Source organism: Tamandua tetradactyla, chromosome 7 (genome assembly GCF_023851605.1).
Source record: "Tamandua tetradactyla isolate mTamTet1 chromosome 7, mTamTet1.pri, whole genome shotgun sequence".
In the NCBI taxonomy this organism is placed as follows: domain Eukaryota; kingdom Metazoa; phylum Chordata; class Mammalia; order Pilosa; family Myrmecophagidae; genus Tamandua; species Tamandua tetradactyla.
Genome location: NC_135333.1, coordinates 107,138,148 through 107,159,869, shown reverse-complemented (window position 1 = coordinate 107,159,869; position 21,722 = coordinate 107,138,148). Strand labels below are relative to the sequence as shown.

General features: G+C 40.1%; 2 protein-coding genes across 4 annotated transcripts in view; one reads left to right on the top strand and one right to left on the bottom strand.

Moving 5' to 3' along the window:
* The window catches only part of PCED1B (PC-esterase domain containing 1B), a 141,125-nt gene extending 124,884 nt beyond the window's left edge, over nt 1–16,241 (bottom strand). For all 3 annotated transcript variants that reach the window (XR_013179670.1, XR_013179671.1, XM_077170667.1), the window contains exon 1: nt 16,149–16,241. The gene's annotated coding sequence lies outside the window, so the exon portion shown is untranslated. The remainder of the gene's footprint in view (nt 1–16,148) is intronic.
* On the top strand, nt 15,654–19,065 carry AMIGO2 (adhesion molecule with Ig like domain 2). Its single transcript, XM_077170665.1, has 2 exons — nt 15,654–16,207; nt 16,558–19,065. Exon 2 carries the CDS (start codon nt 16,621–16,623, stop codon nt 18,184–18,186), a length of 1,566 nt encoding a protein of 521 aa, XP_077026780.1. The 5' UTR covers nt 15,654–16,207; nt 16,558–16,620; the 3' UTR covers nt 18,187–19,065.
* Nucleotides 19,066–21,722: the final 2,657 nt, after the last annotated feature.

Below are 21,722 nucleotides of genomic sequence, written 5' to 3'. Positions count from 1 at the left end.
AAAGGGAGAAACTGGAAGGAAAACAGGGGTCACAGGTCTCAAACAATTCTGAAATCCCACAGGGTATACTCCATTAGACTTCAAGATCTGAGAGTCACCTGTGGAATGATGCTTTGTCCTCTGGACCTGATGGAGTGGCAGCCACACCCTTTTCAAGTGCTTGTGCAGTGGCTATGTTCTCCCTGAATACTGAGTAAAGACTCCACCCTCTGAAAACACTGGGGTGGTAGCCAAGATTGTCTGCAATCCCTGGGCATAGAATCCACACTTGTCAAGCATTTGGATGACAGCCAGACCCTCCACAATTCCCAGGGCTTCTGAGAAAACTGACCAAGGTGGGGAGGGAGTAGCACTCTTCCTAAACAATGGGGTAGAAGGCCTGCCCTCTCCAGGTATCAGGCAGACCCAAACTTTCAACCCTTTCTTGGCCCAAGAAAATGTCTTCAGTCCAGTCCTCAGCTTCCAAGGTTCTTCCCTTGAGTAAGTTTTCCTTTAATCCGTCCCTTTTCTGTCTCTTTTAGTTCAGGTTGGTAGTGGTTCCATTCACACAGATCTTACAAAAAAAAAAAAAAAAAAACTTGTCAGTTTTGAATATAGTAAAGACAGGGATCCAAACCTTCAGAAAGTAGGACTTTCCACATTTTCTTCCTGGATTACTGCACCTTCAATCCTGATTTGCATGAAATGGGATGCATGTTCAATTAAAATCTCAAGAGGAGTACTATTCTCTAAAGGTTCACTTTCCAGCAGCTCAGAATTCTTGAAACCATCAATTTCTGGTTTCTTTGTGCCCAGGAGTTCAGTTCTCTGTTTGTCCCTTTCCTCTTGCATGTTTCTACAAGTTTCGAGGAGAAACCGGCAGCACTTTCCACATTTGGCTTGGCAATCTCCTTAGCCAAATATCTAAGCTCATCACTTTCAAATTCTGCCTTCCATCAGACATCAGAACTCAATTTTGTTTTTTATTTTAAAATTTAAAAAAAATACAACAAACAAAGACAAACATTCCTAACATATGATCATCCCGTTCTACATATATAATCAGTAATTCACACTATCATCACATAGTTGCATATTCATCATCATGATCATTTCTTAGAACATTTGCATCAGTTCAGAAAAAGAAATAAAAAGACAACAGAAAAAAATTCATACATACCCTTACCCCTCCCTTTCTTTTTCTTTAATTAATTTATTTTTTATTCATGATGCATAACCACATACAAACACAAACATTCTGTGTTAGTTAGATTCAGTTGTCAACTTGGCCAGGTGAGCATACCTAGTCTTGTTGCTGCGGACATAAGCCAATGGTGCGTGAACCTCATCTGTTGCCAATTACATCTGCAGTCAGCTAGGAGACGTGTCTGCTGCAATGAGTGACGTTTGACTTAATTGGCTGGTGCTTAAATGGGAGATTGCAATGTAGCACTGCCAAGCAGCTCGGCATTCCTCATCTCAGCACTCGCAGCTCAGCCCAGGCCTTTGGAGATGCAGAAAGAATCACCCCGGGGAAAGTTGTTGGAACACAGGGGCCTGGAGAGAAGGCCAGCAGAGAACATCCTGTGCCTTCCCACATAGGAAAGAACCTCAGTGGAAAGTTAGCTGCCTTTCCTCTGAAGAACAAACAAAATAAATCCCCTTTTATTAAAAGCCAATCCGTCTCTGGTGTGTTGCATTCCGGCAGCTAGCAAACTAGAACACATTCTTATCATATGATCATTCCGTTCTTGTTATAAAATCAGTAACTCACACTATCATCACATAATTGTATATTTATCATCATGATCATTTCCTAGAGCATCTGCATCAATTCAGAAAAAGCAATAAAAAGAAGACAGAAAAAATTCAAACATACCATACTCCTTACCTCTCCCCTTCACCGATCACCAGCATTTCAATCTACTAAATTTATTTTAACATTTGTTCTACCTATTATTTATTTTTAATCCATACATTTTACTTGTCCATCGATAAGGTAGACAAAAGGAGCATCAGACACAAGGTTCTCACAACCACACAATCATACTGCAACAGCCATATCATCATACAATTATCTTCAAGACACATGGCCACCAGAGCACAGCTCCACATTTTCAGGCAGTTCCCTCCAGCCTCTCCATTACAACTTGACTAACAACGTGATATTTATTTAATGCATAAGAATAACTTCTAGGATAACTTCTCGACTCTGGAATCTCTCAGCCACTGACACTTTATTTTGTCTCATTTCACTCTTCCCCCTTTTGGTTGAGAAAGTTTTCTCAATCCTTTGATGATGAGTTCCAGCTCATTCTAGGATTTCTGTCCCATGTTGCCAGGAAGGTCTACACCCCTGGGAGTCATGTCCCACTTAGAGAGGGGGAGGGCAGTGAGTTTGCTTGCTGTGTTGGCCGAGAGAGGGAGGCCACATCTGAGCAACAGAAGAGGTTCTCTTGGGGGTGACTCTTAGGCCTAATTTTAAGTAGGCTTAGCCTATCCTTTGAGGGATTAGGTTTCATATGAACAACCCCCAAGATTGGAGGCTCGGCCTATTGCTTTGGCTGTCCCCACTGCCTGTGAGAATATCAAGAATTCTCCACTTGGGGAAGTTGAATTTTCTCCCTTTCTCACTATTCCCCCAGGGGACTCTTCAAATATGTCCCTATTCACTGTTCAAATCGCTCTGGGATTTATCTGGGCACCACTCTGGACAAACCAACAAAATCTCATGCCGTACACAAGGTTCCAAGTACTATGGTGCAGAACTCAATTTTGACAAATTCGCACCACATTAAAACAAGGATCTCCTTTCCTCAAGTTCCAAACAACACATTCATCGTTTTCTTCTAAGACCTTACCAGTAGTACCTTTGGCATCCATATTTCTACTAACAGTCTCCTCAAAGCAATGTAGGCCTTTTCTATCAAGTACCACACAATTCTTCCAGCTTCTATCCATTACCCAAATCCGAAGTCATTTCCAACATGTGTGCTATTTGCACTAGCAGCACCCCATTCTCATAAAGGTACCAAAATCTCCTTTAGTTTCCTAGGCTACTTAAAGCAAATACCATGAAATGGTTTGGCTTGAACAATGGGAACGTATTAGTTTACAGTTTTGGGGTGAGAAAATATCTGAATCAAGGCATCATCAAGGTGATGCGTTCTTCCCAAAGACCAGTGTCTAGCAATCTTTGGCTCCTCTACCACTTGGCAAGGCACATGGCAGCTTCTGCTGGTCTCTACCTTCTCTTCTGGGTTTTATTGATTTCAGCTTCTTGCTTCCATGGCTTTCTTTCCCTTTGTCTGAATTTCATTCTCTTATAAAGATTTTGTCTTATAAGATTCTCTTGTAAGAAGATTAAGATCCATCCTGACTGAGGTGGGACACACCTTAACTGAAGGACCCTCATCAAAAGGTCCTACTTACAATGGGTTAATAGCCACAGGAATGGGTAAAATTTAAGTACGTGCTTTTTCTGGGATACATACAGCTTTCAAACCACCACAAGAGGCAACACATAAAAAGTAGTCATATTTGTACCTAATAGCCATAGGTAAATAGAAAATAAAAATTTAAAAATACTATTTAAAACAGTATCAACACATAAAACACAGAGAAATAAATCCAATTAAAAATGTACAGAACCTCTAACTGAAAACTACAAAATATTATTGAGAAAAATAAAGGAAAGCCTCTCTCTCATATGAAAATGCAGAGAACCACAATAGCCAGGACATTCTTGAAGAACAAAATCTGGAGGACTTACTCGATGAGATATCTGGAATTGTTATGATAAGCAGAAAAGTGAGGTATTAGTGCAAGAACAGAATTGTCAAACGGAACAGAAAGACTCCCCACATATATGATCACATAATTTATGACAAAATAACCCTGTAATGCAGTAGAGAAAAGGGTGTTCTCTTCAATAAATGATTCTGGGTCAAATGGTTATCCATACGAAAAAAATGCTTGTTTGTTTTTTACCTCTACCAAACATTACACACAAAAATTAATTCCATATGGATTGCAGAAATAAATTGAAAGATAAAAGTTCTAGAGAAAAAACATCTTCATGATCTTGGAGTAAAGCTTTCTTAAGTTGGAAACAAACAAAATACTAACCACAAAAGAAAACAAAAGTGGATAAACTGGACTATATTAAAACTAAGAACTTCTTTTGACTAAAAGATAACATTAAGAGAGGGAAAAAGTAACACTCAGGGTGGGAAAAATATTAAATATATATTTAAATATATATACCTACACACCTATACAAGCACACAGAAACATAATAAGATAAAAGACAGAAATCCAGAATATGTAATGAACTGAAAAGCAGTAAAAAAAAGACAAACTGCTCAACAGAAAAATTAGCAAAAGCCTTAACAGACACTACATAAAAGAGGATGCCTAAATGGTCAATAAACATATGAAAAATTACCCACGTTCATTAGCTATCAGGAAAAGGCAAATTAAAAATACAATGTAATACCACTACCTACTCACCAAAATGGCTAAGATAAAAAAGATGGAAAAATAATAAGTGCTGGAAAAGATGTGGAATAACAGGAATTCTCATATACTGCTAAGGGGAGAATGAATTGGTATCAACACTTGGGAAAACTGGCAGTTCCTACTAAAGCTGATCATGTGCGTAGCTTGTGACCCTGCAAATACATTCCTAGGTATATACTCAATAGAAATGCCTATCAAAAGAAGTACAATCAAATGGTTATGACAAGAGTACTTGTAATAGACAAAAATTGTAAACTACCCAAATGCCTATCAACAATAAAGTGATTAAATAAACTGATACATTCATAGTGGAATACGATAGAGCAGTGAGAATAAATGATCTACAATTAGACACCACATTATGAATGAATCTCTCAAGCATAATAATGAATGAAAGAAAGTCAGACACAAAGAGTCTATACTGTATGAGTCTATTTATGTAAAGTATAAAACAGGCAGAACTATTACTATACATTGTTAGAAGTCAGGAGAGTGGTTACTATTGGGAAGATTAGTGACCAGAAGGAACACGGAGGGGAGTGGCTTTTGGAGAGCTGGCAAATGCGGTGTTTCTTGGTTTGGGTGGCGGTTACACAGGTGTGTTTCCTATGTTCCGCTAATGCTCTTCTGTGTGTGCTACATGAGTCTTGTCTCATAACTGTCTTTGCTGGAACGTTTTTTTTTTTCCATTAGAATGGTTGAACAGTACTCAATTTCTGCTTATGTAATTATTCGATTTACTTTCCATATACATATTTATAATTACATATAATTGAGGTTCTGCAAAATGCTTGCTTCTCATAACTTATTACTGGGGATTTGCTTTTCTCCCTAGGTAGCCCTTTAATGTTCTACATCTTTCTGGTATGTATTCATGTTTTCTCATCCATTTGTCTCTCTTTTCTGGGTGATCACCATTCTGATTTATTTATGATATTGTTCTGCCTCTGCATACTCTGTTATTGCACTGATGAAAGGAGAGGAGAGAGAAGGTCTTTAGTAGAAAGAGTAATTTTATAATTGGGGCAGAATCATGATGCCATTGTATTTTTTCTTCTAATTTAAGATTTTTGCTTAATTGCTTCCCATACTGCCCAGTGATGGCTGTTTCATATCCAGCCAATCTGAATATATGGTCTTATTGTCAGACAAAGCTCTCCTGTGGCTATGGATTCATCATGCTACAATAGCATGACACCACTAAGCGTTAACTATTCCAACTACCTGCTTTTGTCTATTATTTCACATTCACCAAGTATATTTATGATGATGAATGTGATTCCCAAAGTGTTCCTATAGGCAGAGAATATGATTAGGCTGACATCAAGTTCTGATCCATTTGACTCTTGCTCTAAATTGATAGGTTGGTATTCTTTTGGTTTATATAATAAGTCATTTTTCCTGAGCAAATTAACTCAGGAACACCAAAAATATCAATAATCTGTATCTGCAAGCTGTGCTGTTCTGATGTTATCAAGTTTAGCCTATCCGGAGAGCCACTGTCCAACTTTCCCCTGGTGACATCCTACAAACAAACAAGCAAACACATTTTGATACTCATTGGGTCTATCCATATTCTGCTTTTGAAAATAGAAGCAAGGTTCTCATGGCTTCCCAACAAGGGAATTTAGAAAAAAAGGAATTTAGAGATCTATTGATTTAATAAATACAATGGAGTGAGTGAAAAATTCTACTTTGAGATAAATGTGGACAACTGCCACAGTAAGCATGTTTTCCGTCACGCTGCTATTTCCGCAGAGTAGGAAATGTCAGTGAGCAGACTCATCCTCCAGCAGCCTGTTCAGATTTGCACCTGACCTCTTTTATGGAAAAGCTTCCAATGAAACCTTCCTTGGTTTCCTTGGCATTCTAACACAATGCAAGAGACAAGTAACGGCATGTCAAAATTGCTCTCTGGAAAGAGTGATTTTTTTTCTTTATTTTTGCTTTTCTCTGAAGTTCAACCCCCTTTCCAATGTGTATTGGGACTGCCAATCATCACTCCTGACTAAAGGTCTCCACCCAGGATGTTTCCCACAGTATCCCACTTTCAAGTCCCCAGGGGCTTTGAAAAGCTCAGACGTGAAGACTGATGGACTCATTCCAGTCTGCAGAGGCCCAGAGAGAATGCCATTGAGAGTAAGGAAGGGGTGAACCAATGGCAGGTCCTCCCAATCGAGGCCTGCTCTACTCTGGTACAGATGGGGAGCCAGATAATTAGTATAAACATAATGATGGTGAGATACTTCTCCAGCTCCATTTATTTTTTATATAAACCTAGGTTCAGTTCCATTAGGTTCAACAAGCATTTATTAAACTTCTGGGCCATGTCAGACCATTTCCAAGGCACCAGGGCAATAAGGATGGTGACATGTGATCAGGGTTCACTTTCCCATGCTTACAGCTTTATGGCTTCCAAAGCAGTTTTCATGTGGCTTATCTCAGTGAAACTTATTAGAGTATATTGAATCTTGTCTCCCACAAAGACATATTCAAATCCTAACCCCTGGCCTGTGAATGTGAATTACTTTGTGAATTTTTGAAGATCCTATTTAGATGAGGCCAAATCAAATCCTAACCCCTGGCCTGTGTATGTGAATTAATTTGTGAATTTTTGAAGATCCTATTTAGATGAGGCCAAATTGAATCTAGGTAGGCTTTAATCCTGTGACTGGAGTACTTAAAAGCAAAGGAAATTCAGACCCTGTCAGTCAGAAGAAGCCAGAGAATGAGCCAGAAGATCACCATGTGACAGAGGCAGAAATGCAAACCAAGGAATGTCAAGGTTTACCAGCAAAACAGCACCAGAATGTAAAGACTCCAGGAGAAAAGCATGGTCTGGCAATACCTTGATGCTTGACTTCTAGTCTCCAAAACTATGAGATAGTAAATTCCTGTTTAAATCAATTCATTGGGTGATATTTGTCATAGCAGCCCTGGCAAACTAAGACACTTATGAAATCAAGTAGTACATATATTGCTGTTGCATTTCCATTTTATAAATGTGAATGCTGAGAATCTGAAAGCCTGAGTCATTTAGTTAAGAACACACAGTTAATTAATGAAAGTTCTGGGACCAGAACCCAGGGATTTGATTCTTTACTCACTGCTCTATTTCACCACCTCACCTTTTTTTTTTTTTTTCATATTATTATTTGGAATATTGTTAGAGGGTGTTTTAGAACCCCCGGAAGACACTACTTTCCTTGCTCATAATTCTAATTGTTAATGTCATGGACAAGATGAGCCATAGGGATCATATTACCAGTGCTTACCTCTAAGAGATAACTTTCATGCCTAACCATTTAGTGGTTTCCTCCAAAATTATATTTTTATTTATATACAATTCACTTTAAGTCAAACACTTGGTCAATAAGAAATGAGTAAGATCTAAAATTCTAAAAGTACTGACATTTTTGAATGTCCAAAGTACATATTTCCTGTTGCAAATATTTTGGCTCTCTTTTTATTAGATCCAATTTGGAATGGAATTACATATTGTTTTATATCTTACAATCATTTATAACAATACTACACATTCCTGGAGGAAAGCAACCATATCATGGCTCTGGGAGTGTGGCCAGGATTAACAATATTTGCCTAGTGGAATTTAAATTATGGCTGACCCTGCTACTCCCTAAACAGGAAGCACTAGAGCTAGTGGTTAGGTGAGAGACTTGAGTCACAGACTTGGGTACCATCTCGTTCTACCACTGATCTTCGGCAAGTCATATAAACCAACTATCACTGCTGCCCTCATCTAGAAATTAGGGATGCTAATAGCTATTTCTGAGGGCCCTTACAAGAGTTAAATGAGAAGCCTGGTATACAGAAAGGAGGTGTGCTGGTTTGAAAGTATTATGCACCCCAGAAAAGCCATGTTTTAATCCTGATCCAATCTTGCGGGAACAGCCATTTCTTTTAATCCTGATTCAACACTGTAGGTTGGAAACTTATGATTAGAGTCTTGTATTTGCTGACATTAACTGAATAAGTATTTGCACCATTGCTGACTGTGTAGTGGAAAGTTTATTCTTTTCTCTCTCAATTTCATTTTATTTTATTTTGGGTTAAAAATATTTAATTTAATTTTATTATTGGCAGGCAAATAATGGTTTAATGGTTAGTCCAAATTAGATATTACTTAGAATAAGCAGATATCACCTTTACAAAGCTCTGATAAATTAATGACTACCATAGGAAATTCTATTTTTAAAGGTCATTAAATAGGAGTCTGAATGCTTCATACAGTTCTCTTAACTGAGTTTGTTAAATATTATCTCTATTTATCAGCAGAGATAAATTTAGCCCCAGTTTTGAGGGCTATAATAGCATTTAGGAATTCAATTAGATGACCTCTTCAGGCCAATAGCAAGCAAAACGGAAATTAGAATACCTACCATTTATGACTAAAATTTTAAGAGCAACTGTAATGCTACGTGCATGGTTCTGAAATCTTGGAACCCTGAATTTTATAAAGCTAATTTTCATCTGCTTATTTCATTCCTAAGACTGAGAATTTTGAAGTATTAAAAAAGGGCTACTGGGTGGGCCACGGTGGTTCAGCAGGCAGAGTTTTCGCCTGCCATGCCAGAGACCTGGGTTCGATTCCTGGTGCCTGACCATGCAAAAAAAAAAAAGTCTACATATTTCTCTTATTCATAATTATGACCAAGAGAAAATTATCCTTTTGCAACCTCTAAGTTTCCTCATTTTAATGCTTATTCGGTAAACAGAAACATAATTTACTAGTGAGATTAGTAATAAAATTTTCTGATTCCTTATATTTTACTTTATCTTCCAAACTTTCTACAATGAGCACATAGTACTTTTAGAATTAAGACAAAAGGATTTTGGTTTTTTAATTAGTTTTGTTTTTCACCGAAATACAAAAGGTGGTATGGGACGTGCCACCTTTACAAAGGCTGGTCTAAGAATGTGCTGTGGGAGAGAAGGACATACAGCTGTGGGTGTGGAAGTTGACAGCACCCAAGGAAAGTGAGTCTCCAAATCTGGAAATGTGGACAACCGATCAATAACAAATACGTGAGTATGTGCATCATTTTAGTCAGGTTTGTGTGGCTATTGTAGCATTTATGTATTGCTCTAATTCTCAGACTACAGAATAGTGCCTGGCACATAGGAGGTGCTCTGTAAATATATGATGAATAAATGACAGCAGTGCTAAGCCCCGGTAACAATTATGGTACCTCAAAACAGGGGAGCATGGAATCACTTCCTGCCTAAGAAGCCAAGAGAGGTTTTGGCTACAGTGGCTACATAAGTAGAAATCACTATTAGCAGAAACATTCACATACATGACTTAATCATAAACAACACTGAAGTACAAGTTTCCAGTGTACTTTTTCTCATCACAAAAGCATTGTGGAACATAGAAAATACAGACAAGAAAAGAGTAGAAAAGTTGCTTTTTTTTTAACAGAAGTATTGTTAAGACACAGGTATATACTTGGAAATGATCTTCTGTGCATATATGTAATTTATATATTTTTTCTTTGAATGGAAAAAATTCAAAGAATTTTTGGATGGAATGTACGGTTCCATCCAAAAATTGGAATGTACAGTTTTGTAACTTTTACTTTACAGTTCTATGTCTCTATGTACTCCCCTGCCACATAGTTTCTAATAACACGAGATGGATATATACTAATCCCTGTTGCAAAATGAAGTTGAGCCACTTTTTTTTCTATTAGAAATGATGCTGCAATGAACATGTCATATCCAACTGTGATCAAGTTCTTGATGTCTCAACTACAAAAAACTTGCCTTAGGTTATTTTTGCTGAAGAACTAACGGGACTGACATGCTGGGGAGAGACAGGTGGGGCTTGTGCCTGCCCAGAGCTAACCAACTTAGATGGGAAAGAACTGAGCCCAGACCTGTTCTAATGAGTTAGTATCTATGTCCTAACAAGTTGAGTCAGTGGGGCCTCCTGGGCAATAGCAGGCACATTATTATCAGAAAATCAAATTAAATTTTTGAAGTTGAAAAAAAACTTAAAAAATCATCTATTATCATATTCTCAAATTACTGTTGAGGTTAATGATGAGACTAAAGGATTATTGTGCAAGCCTAGAACAATATGGCTAGGTTTTGGTAATCACATTGGGGTATGATACATTTAGAGTTGAAGACTGAGTAAATGAGACTTTGGGACCAATGGCTGACAACTCAAGGGGGCAAATATCTCCACATTCTAAGTTCAAGTGTAGCGAAAGCAACCATGCAGGACTTTCAAAGGGATGATCTCAACTGGTTCTGCAATCCTTAGCCAGATAATCCAATCCAAACCTTGAAAATATTATGATGAAAGAAACCAGACGTAAAAGGCCACATACTGGTGATTCCTTTTATAGGAAATGCCCAGATTAGGCAAATCCATAGAGACAGAAAGTAGATTGCTGGTTACCAGTGGCTAAGGGGAGGAGGGGTTGGGGAGTGACTGTGAGGGTACAAGGTTTCTTTCTGAGATGATTAAAATATCCTAGAATTAGATAGTACTGACAACATGATGAATATACTAAAAACCACTGACTTGTATACTTTAAAATGATTAAAATGGTGAATTTTATGCTACATGAATTTTAACTCAATAATTAAAAAGAAAGCAAAAATCCCCCGTCCAGCCTATATGCTAGGGAAGACAAGAGATAGATCAGATCGGTGAATGAGGATTGCCTAAAGAGTTGCCCCACTGTGGGCTCTCCATGGAGAGAGGATATGGGTACATCCCCTCTGGCCCATTTTTAGCTAAGTAAAGAGAGGTTCCAGAGAACCAATGCACAAGTTGGCACACACCTCTCAAATTTGGAGAGCATGGGGACTGGAGCCTGTGGCTTCCCTGAATATTTATCTCTATAAAGTGAGAGACAGAGTACTGGGTAAGAGATCTTGTTCTACCATGAATCTTGGACAATTTATGTAAACCAGTGGAGCAGGCCAAGAGAAAAGCAGGCTGCTGTAGTAAGGGAAGTGCACTTCCAGAGTTGTCAGGCAAAGGTATCTGTTTCCTGTGGACCAAGGCCTAAACCACATTGCAAAATCCCTACCAAGGGTGCTGCCTGCTAGGGGAAGAGACGTCAATAGAAAGCCCCTGTGTGAAGAAATCAGGGGCCGGCAGAGCCAGTGGGAAGTCTCCGAAGAACATGCTAAATTTCCCACGTTAAAACAACAGGCAACATTGGGTGGCTGCTGGTATCCAAATTACAACTGATTACAAGATTCGTGTTAGAATTAAATGAGATGAAGTATGTGAAAGCCCTTCATAGAATTTAAGTGCTATTAAAGTGATTATTACTAAGAATAATGAGGCCAAATTATGAAATTAATTCTGTAACAATTATATCTCTAATTCCTTAAGTCTTTGATTGTAACCTGAGAAATTCTGGGAATCACAGGGTTAGAAGAACCTTTGAGATTTCATCCACTGAAATCCCTGCCTCTAAGCAGAAGTTACTTCCAAACCCAACCAGAGACTCTTATGCTACATGCCCACCACCCACCGCAGCATCCCAGATACAGAATCATGCCAAGTATCGATCCACTTTCAACTATCTACTGGAATCACTACTGAATGGTCAAAAATACCAACAGATTATGCCATGCGGAAAAGGCCAGAGGGATATCTATCAGTCCTATTTTAAACTGCCGAGAAGACAACTCAACCATCTGTCTTGGCAACCCATTTCAGGCTAGAACCACACTGTCAGAAATGTTTCTCTTCTGTTTAATCTAAATCTTTCCAATTGAGCCTCAAGCTAATTTCCTCCCTTTCCATTTTCAAATAACTTGGAACAAAATCATTTACACAGTGGGTTATGGGATTATACAAAGTCATGGGGTTGTGGTGAGTACACATGGGAAAATGTATAAAACATTATTAATGATTAGAGCTCAGTGCCTGGTATGTAATGATGACTCAATACCTATTTATTATTATTGTTATTATATGTATCAGGATTCTTTCAGTTACAAGTGACATAAACACAACTCAAAACAGTTTAAGCAAAAATTTTAAAAAAACATAAAATAAATAGAGAGGTGGAGAATGTAATGAAAAATGAAGTACAAGGGTGCAGCAGCCTTCTTTAGTAATATTCCTAGGGCTCCTCTTCTTTCTCTTTCCCTTTGTCTGTCAGGCAAGCTTTTTAAAATTTTTTATTAAAAAAATTTTTTTGTCATGTGCAGGCTCCAGGAATTGAACCCAGCTCACCCTTGTGACAGGCAAGAACTCTGCCACCGAGCCACCATTGCCAAGAACTCTGCCACTGAGCCACCACTGCCCGCCCTCAGGCAAGTTTTTTTTTTTAAATTAATAAAACCAATCAACATACAATATGAACATTCTTTTTTTAATCCCATAGTTGTATATTCATCATCATGATCATTTCTTAGAACATTTGCATCAATTCAGAAAAAATAAAAATAAAACAAAAATATTCATATATACCATACCCCTTACTCCTCCCATTTATTGGTCACTACTTTAGTAGATTGGCATTTCAATCTACTAAATTTATTTTGACATTTGTTCCCCCTATTATTTATTTTTAACCCATATGTTTTACTCATCTGTTTATAAGGTAGATAAAAGAAGCATCAGACACAAGGTTTTCACAATCACACAGTCACACTACGAAAGCCTTATCATTATACAACCATCTTCAAGAAACATGGCTACTGGAACACAGCTCTCCATTTTCAGGCAGTTCCCTCCAGCCTCTCTGTTATGCCTTAACTAAAAAGGTGATATCTATTTAATGCGCAAGAATAACCCGCAGGATAACCTCTCAAATCTGTTCCTCAAGCAAGCTTTTTAAAGTGTAGAGAGGAGAAGGCAACCAGCAGTCCCAGATGCAGGTGGGATGAACGGAATAGGTTCCCCAACCATCAGCTATTTACAAAATGACAAGTGTCAGGCAGTGTTCCAGGAACTTCTAACAGAGCAGTGACCAAGACAGATAAAACCTCTGCCTTCATGGAGTTTACCCTTGAGTGGAAAGAAAGGATCTGTTAGAGGAAGGTGAAGGAATGCCAGAAAGATCAAAAAACAATTTATCCTCCACAAAATAAGGTCATGTTTTATACCACTATTAAAGTCAGCTCTTAGATTTCTCTTCTCCAAGCTAAGTAAACCCACTCTGTTTATAGCTCTTACCCCCTTGGTAAATGCATGGAAACCGCCCCCCCAAAATCAGATCTTCAAATGGTTAAGTAGATTGGTAGATCTTGAAAGCATTTAGTTTATTTATGCTGTGTTTCCATTTTTTGACATCACATTCTTTTTAGGCCATTTTGATATTAAATACAGGTCTTTCTCCCACCCTCAAAGTTTCTTTTGAATAGGATTCTAGTTACTTAGTAAAGTACTGTAAAAAATTGGTCATTTACTAGTTATTTATAAAGTATTCTTTTAAGTCATTTAAATGGTATTACTCTGTGTTAATAATTTTAACTCTGTATTAATGAAGGCCTAGAGATCAAGGCCTAGAGATCGAGGGAATTCAACCCCAGGTCTCCTGAGACCAAGGCTTTTGAGAGCCCCAGGAAGTGTGGTCGAACATTAGACTATCTCAACCTCTGCTTTTCTTCTGAAAGTTTAGTGAGGCATGCTTTCATGAAGCGTTTCAGGATGTTTCTCCTTATAAAACTCAACTTTCCTTAAAACTGGAACTGATCAGAATCACGTAGCCTCACCTGAAAATCTCTTGATTTACCAGGGCTATTCTGGATTTTTCCCACAAACTAGCTGGCTAAATTAACAGTTCACACAGTTCTTTTTGAACTAAGGCACTGGTCTAAATAGATGGTGCTACCACATAAATGGATTCAAGGGCAATGTAGGGACTGACTTTCAGTAAACTCAAAGTTGCTCGTGTGTATGTTAATTCCCAACCAGGGAAGATGGTTGGTTGTCGTCATTTTTATTTTTTCAGCAATAACGTTAAGTATTGTGCTCTGCTTGCAACTGTTTTCATAATTTGGTGTTTAGTCTGCTTTTCAGTCTCCTTATCCCTTCTGCTTTGGTTAGCATCTCTTATTAAGGCAGTAATTTATTTCTTTTAATCTGTATATAATGACCAAATGGGCATTTTGGCTCATTCCGAGCCCATCGTTACAACTGACCTCGGAATTAGAAGTGAATTTTTCATTTTAAAGCTCCTAAGCCACATTCCCTCCACTTGCTTTTGTTTAGCCTTGTCCACTGGGGCTCGCATCAATCCCTGCCTGCCGAGCCAAAGCCTAGCAAATACACGCACGCCAAGCACTTTGTCTTTCCGCGCGGACATCCCTTCTGGGATCTATCCCGTCCCGGCGCGAGCCAGAAGCATATTTGCAGAAAATGGTCTTAGGGTCTGGGATTTTTTTTTTTTTTAAGTTTAATACCTTTAATTTCGCATTCCAGTCGGAAGGTCGGCTCTAAACCTTTGTTTTGCCTCCACCTTCCCGAACTGGACATCACCCCTCTGCCACCTCTAAGTTAGGAAAAGTATCGAACTTTCCCAGGGCTGGCCCCGCGCGCTTTTCCTTTTCCTTCCCCTAAGCAAACATACTCGTCCTTCGAGAGGAAATGTTCTTGACTTCCCTTTTTCCCCGACCTCCTCCCCCAAAACGTGAGCGGAGACGGAAGGTTGCCACTGTGCTTAGTTTATAAACCTTTACAACCAACAGAACAGAGCAGATAAAACCTCTTTAGTCCTCGTCCCAAAGCACGGCAGTAAAAGGCCAGGGGGCTGAGTGGATTGAGTGAGGAAATGTAGCCTCACGGCGATGACGAAGTCCATCCCCGGGGCACTGCTTTCCTCCGTCTCCCCGGTTTGTCCCCATCTGCGGCTGGGCGTCTCCGCCTAAACCTTCCCCTATCATCACCACCCTGTTCCGAGCGGGACAAACCGATGCAATTGGCAGTGGCGGGTGGGAGCGTTCTCACCCGGGAGAGGCGAGCCGGGGCCTTGGGCGTTGACCCCACCGGCGCGCCGCCCTCGGGGTCCCGGGTGGAGTGGGAGAAGGAGGGGAGAAAGCGGCGGGAACTCGGGGTAGAGGGGTGAGAGCTACGCCGGCCGCCGCTCGGATTGGCTGCGCCCCCGCCCTTTCCCCGCGCAGCGCGCCCCCCGCCACGCGCCCTTCCCGCGCCGGCTCGCAGTCTTGGGGCGGATTCTGGCTGGAGAGAGAACGCGCACCGGCGGGATCGGGCTTTCCCCCCAGCAACGACCCGCGGGCGAGGCTCGGGTTGGGGGCGCGTGGGAATAGAACCTTAGCTGTGCACGGGAACCCCGGGACCTACAGCCACTGGAGCGCGGAGAGGCGGGGTCAACTCGCACCCGCGCCTCACACCCCTAGCCCTCGGACCGGGCTCCACTGGGGGACGGGTGCCCCTCGCGCGGGCACACGCTGGGCCCGAGAGCCAGAGCGCCGAGGCGGTACCTTCAGCCGTGCCATGAAAAGAGTCCGGGAGAACCAACCGGAGCCGGCGGAGAGGTTTCCTGCGCCCGAGGTTGCTGCTGCCGCCGTGGCGGCAGCTTGAAACTCCTCAAAGTTGAGAGCCAGCGAGAGGCTGCCGCCCGCCGGGAGCTAGAGGGAAAGGAACTCAGAAGATGCGAAAGTGACAGGGAGACAGACACACAGACCTTCAGAAGACACCACCATCGGAGGCCTGTCCCCGGAGCCCGCGAGTCTTCCCCGCTCGGTGAGTTGTTTCCTGCTTGGGCGGCTTGAGATATATTTCCGCGTAATTGTTTATAGGATGTGTTTGTGTATTTTTCTGTCTGTGGGGAGGAGTTAAAAAAAACAATGCTAATAGCAACTTTTGAAAGGAATTGTTTCTGCTTGTAAGATGGTTGTATTGATCGACTGTGACTGTAAATGTCCGTTTTAATTAACCGTGAAAAGGCAAAACAGAGCTCCCCAGTGTAACATCAAACCTCCATTTCAAAAGTTAATAGGAAGGAAGCTAAGCAAGGTATGACTCTTAAGGGTTAACTAGTAGTAGTTAACTTCTGCTTTCCCTTCCCCTCTCAAATATCGATTGTTTACCAGGCGCACAAGTGGGAGGCTGAGCTGGTGGAAAAGGCGGCTGGAAAGGACTCTGAGGCGACCATAATGTCTCTACGTCTTCACACACTGCCCACCGTGCTTGGAGTTGTCAGACCGAGCTGCCGAGAGCTGCTGTGTTTGTTGGCGGTCACGGTGACTGTGAGCGGGGGCGCTTCCGGAATGTGCCCCACCGCCTGCATCTGTGCTACTGATATCGTGAGCTGCACCAACAAAAACCTGTCCAAGGTGCCTGGGAACCTTTTCAAACTGATTAAAAGACTGGATCTGAGTTATAACAGAATAGGGCTTCTGGATTCTGAGTGGATTCCAGTGTCTTTTGTGAAACTGAACACCCTCATTATTCGCCATAACAACATCACTAGCGTTTCCACGGGCAGTTTTTCCACGACTCCGAATCTGAAGTGTCTTGATTTATCATCCAATAAGCTGAAGTCTGTGAAAAGTGCAGTGTTCCAAGAGTTGAAGGTTCTGGAAGTGCTCCTGCTTTACAACAATCATATCTCCCATCTTGATCCTTCAGCGTTTGGAGGGCTCTCCCAGTTGCAAAAACTGTACTTAAGTGGAAACTTTCTCACGCAGTTTCCAATGGATTTGTATGTTGGAAGGTTCAAGCTGCCAGAACTGATGTTTTTGGATGTTTCTTATAACCGGATCCCTTCCATGCCGATGCACCAAATAAATTTAGTGCCAGGGAAACAGATGAGAGGCATCTACCTTCATGGAAACCCGTTTATCTGTGATTGCCCGCTTTATTCATTGCTGATCTTTTGGTATCGGAGGCACTTTAGCTCAGTGATGGATTTTAAAAATGATTATACCTGTCAGCTGTGGTCTGAATCAAGGTACTACCATCAGGTGCTTCTGCTCCAGGATAGCTTTATGAATTGCTCAGACAGCATTATCAATGGTTCCTTCCGTGCACTTGGCTTTATTCACGAGGCTCAGGTTGGGGAGAGGTTGATTGTCCACTGTGACAGCAAGACTGGTGATGCCAATACGGATTTCATTTGGGTCAGTCCAGATAACAGACACCTGGAGCCAGGTGAAGAGATGGAAAATTTTCATGTGTTCCACAATGGAAGTTTGGTTATAGAAAGTCCTCGTTTTGAGGATGCTGGAGTGTATTCTTGTATTGCAATGAATAGGCAACGACTGTTAAATGAAACTGTGGATATCACCATAAATGTGAGCAACTTCACTGTAAACAGATCTCATGCTCATGAGGCATTTAACACAGCTTTTACCACTCTCGCTGCCTGTGTGGCCAGTATTGTTTTGGTACTTTTGTACCTCTATTTGACGCCGTGTCCCTGCAAGTGTAAAACCAAGAGACAGAAAAATATGCTAAACCAAAGTAATGCTCATTCAGCTATTCTCAATCCTGGCTCCGCCAGTGATGTGCCAGCTGATGAACGGAAGGCAGGTGCTGGTAAAAGGGTGGTGTTTTTGGAACCCCTGAAAGATACTGCAGCAGGGCAGAATGGGAAAGTCAGGCTTTTCCCCAGTGAGACAGTTACAGCGGAGGGCATCTTAAAGTCCACGAGGGTGAAATCCGACTCAGATTCAGTCAATTCTGTGTTTTCAGACACACCCTTTGTGGCGTCCACTTAATTATGTGCCTGTGTTTGTGTGATGTGGTTAATTATTCTCTGCATATTTAACTTTGTGTGTGGCCTGAAAAATAGACAGCAGGACAGAAATTGTATTACAACCAAGTGGTCTCTTGAAATGGTTGATAGGAAACGTGGTAAGGCATTTTGGCTCTTCTGTGTGCCGGGGAAAGATGGGGTTGTTTTCCAAAGCTTAGGTTCTAGATAGCAATATCTTAGTCTTTAGCATCACTGATAATTTCAAAGTTGGTCCAGAGGCAAAATGACTAACATTGTCCTTTTATTTGGGATTCTTAGAAGGAAAAAAAAAAGAGTTATGGTTCAAGTGTTCTTAAAACTAGACTTTGCTAACTTATTAGGACCAAAGTTTAATAATTTTAAAGGAAAGCACTAGTGTCCTATTTCATTGTTTAGACATATAGAAAGAAAACTAAAGCAGCAATTATTTATAAGGTACAACTTGGATTTGGGAATTATTCAACTTATTTCATCATTTCAGATCAGGGTGAAAAGACGATACTAATAAAATTGATTGGATAATGTCCTTCATGGTTTTAGATAAATAGTACAATAAAGATACATTTGTTTGACTGTCTTCTTTCCATCCTGTACATTTCCTATCCTTGTACAAAAGATCTCATCGGAAGTTTAAAATCATTATTTGTTGCCATAAATATGTAGGTGTCAGTATGAAAAATGTTTAGGTAACTTAAAGCTTTGTTCTAACAAAGTAATATTCGTTCATATGCTAGTGTATATGTAAATCTTAAACTTACATGAGCTGTTAAATGGACTCTATTGTATTGTGTTTTGAGCAACTTGAATTAATGTAAATATATGTATCGTGTGACTTGTTCTGTTTTATTTGGTTATTTAAAAACGTAAAGATGTTTTATGTGATCAGATTATGCTATTTTATATAACACAGCATCTATAGCAATTATCTCTCCAAAGTTTTTAGAGTTATAGTTTAGAGTTTATTTTTTGAAGGGGGAAAATGGGGTCTAAAAGTGCTCTAGACCAATTTGCACCTTCTATATCACATTTTACTCTGATATCATTATTTACTTCAACTAGGGTGGGAAGATATGTAAGCTGCAGTACTACTGAGAGCCTAGGAGACCCTGCTATCCCCATCTCTGCCATGAGGTAATCATGTGCCCAATCTGGACTAGATTTCCTTAGCTGTAAATGCGGGTACCAGACCAGATGATTTTTAAGGCCCCTTTGTATGGTAGAACTGATGATTTTCTGGTGATCTTAGCTCCATCACAGACTTATGCTGGCCTTCTGAAATTGTACCACATAGAGATGGAAAGCAGGAATGGGAGTAGAATAGATTAGAGTAGGCCAAAGGGACCTTCCAGATCATCAAGCTCTTTCCCCTTCTCAAGGACGAATGAGGTCCAGAGTGGGTCTTAAGTTGTCCAAGATCACACAGCAAATTGCTGACAGGAATGAAAGGAGAGCCCTGATTCAGCATTCTTCCTCGTGAAGATAAAAAGACCGAAAGAATTCCCTCCAAGTAAGGAATGGACATGAAGAAGGAGCCAAAGAATGAAAATAAAAGAGTGGTCAAAAAAATGTCAAAGGAGAATAAAAAAATTCTTTGCCACTGGGGCTAAGAGAGGTGAGGGTTTTTAAAAAATAGGAGAGGGCAGCAGTGACAACTGCAGAGAAGTAGATGAACGACTGCTGGCTTTGGCAGTGTTGCTTTTAAAGAACCGCACCAGTGAGAGTGGACACCTAGAGTGAGCTCAGCAAGTGCCAAGCCCTGCTCTCAGTGGCAGAAGCTGGTCAGCAAGGGGCTAAGGAAGTGTGCCTTTAGGGAATAGAATGCAGACCATGCATTGAAAATTCCTGTGCATGGTATTAAAAACATGACTCCTGCCTGTTAAACATAGACCTCACCCTTCAGACAAGATCCCCCAGACCTGAAGATGTTTACAGGCAAACTTTGTATTCCAGTTGCTGCCATTCAAATAATTAGGAAGAATTCTGTGATTATGTATGACCTTTGAAATCATCACCCAACTCCGCTTGCTACATTTTTGGAGAAACTCAGATTCACATTTGTGCAGGGTCACACAGCTAGCTAGGCTGGACACGAGGCAATCCTGTTGAAGCACTAAAACCCTCCAACAACGGGAAGGGCTGCCTCAAAGGAAGTTGCAGAGAGGATCTCTGAGCTGCTTCTGGATTGGATCCTAAGGTCCTTCTGACCTTAAAACACTTTAAAAAAAAATAAATTTGTATTGTGGCACATGGATATACAGTATATTTTAACCGGGTTCATGCATATGATTGAGTGGTGTTAATTATATTCAGTGTTGTGCTACCATAATTGCCACCATTCATTACCAAAACTTTTCCATCATTCCAATTAGAAACTCTGTACCCATTAAATCTTAATCCCCATGTCCCACGCCTACAGCCCTAAAACTCTTGCTTGTAGGAAATAGGTGTTGCATTTGTCAGGGGAATATGGACAGTGCTTAGGGATGGGTAGTTTGTACATACTGATCCTGGCTGGTCCTGATACCCATGCCTTGGTTTAAAGCACAGGATGAGCTGAGATAAATCTAAGATGCCTGTAAGGAAACAAAATAATAAAATCCTGAATACTGAAAAGCAAAGTTGCATTTTGAGCCAAAGTAGGAAGGATGGTAACAAAAAAAAAAGCATGAAATTGAATCTTATGATGTGGAATTTTAAGTTCTTAAGTGTATCATTTTTTTGGTAGGAGCTTGATCACATGTATTTTAAATATAGGAACAAAACTAATTTGTGCTTTAAAAATTAGTCCTACTCAAAACTTTTACATAATTTTCCTTCAGAGTAATACTCTGGCTTTATGTAACTGGGTTATTCTTTTAAGCTACTTAGTATTTTTTTATTCTATATTGTCAGAGAATTGAAAACTCACTGGAGAAACGAAGCAAAGGTCATAGAGATGAAATTTTCCCTGGCTTAGAATATTTTTTCACTGTAATGAAGACACCAAGTTCATTATTTCCTAAATGTTTATGATAATATATTCCATAGTTAATTATGGGCTAAATTTCTTAAATGTACTTTTTTTTTTTTTTTTGCTTGAATAGGCACCAGAAATCGAACCCAGGTCTCCAGCATGGCAGGCGAGAACGCTGCCTACTGAGCCACTTAAATATACTTTTAAGATTTATAATTTGAAAGAATGGCCTAAAACCTTTTCTTATTCTGGTCAACTTCTGCATTAATCTTCACTTAAGTGTGTTCATTTTTAGCTTTAAATGGTTGAATTATTTACACAGAAAAAGGGTTTTAATTTTTCTAAATAAATATTTTTCTAAAATACTACTCAGAAGGGATGTAGGTGAAACATGGGAGTGAAACAGGAGACGGACAGAGAGAGAGATACTTTGTTGGTCTGAATTCTGATAAGACATTTGGTTTTGGATGATCCTGTTAATCACTCTTAAAATAGGAGTCAGCCTAAATATCCAACAGCACTGTTAGCTTTTCCTTTTGTCGTAAGTGCTACCTGATTAGTGACCT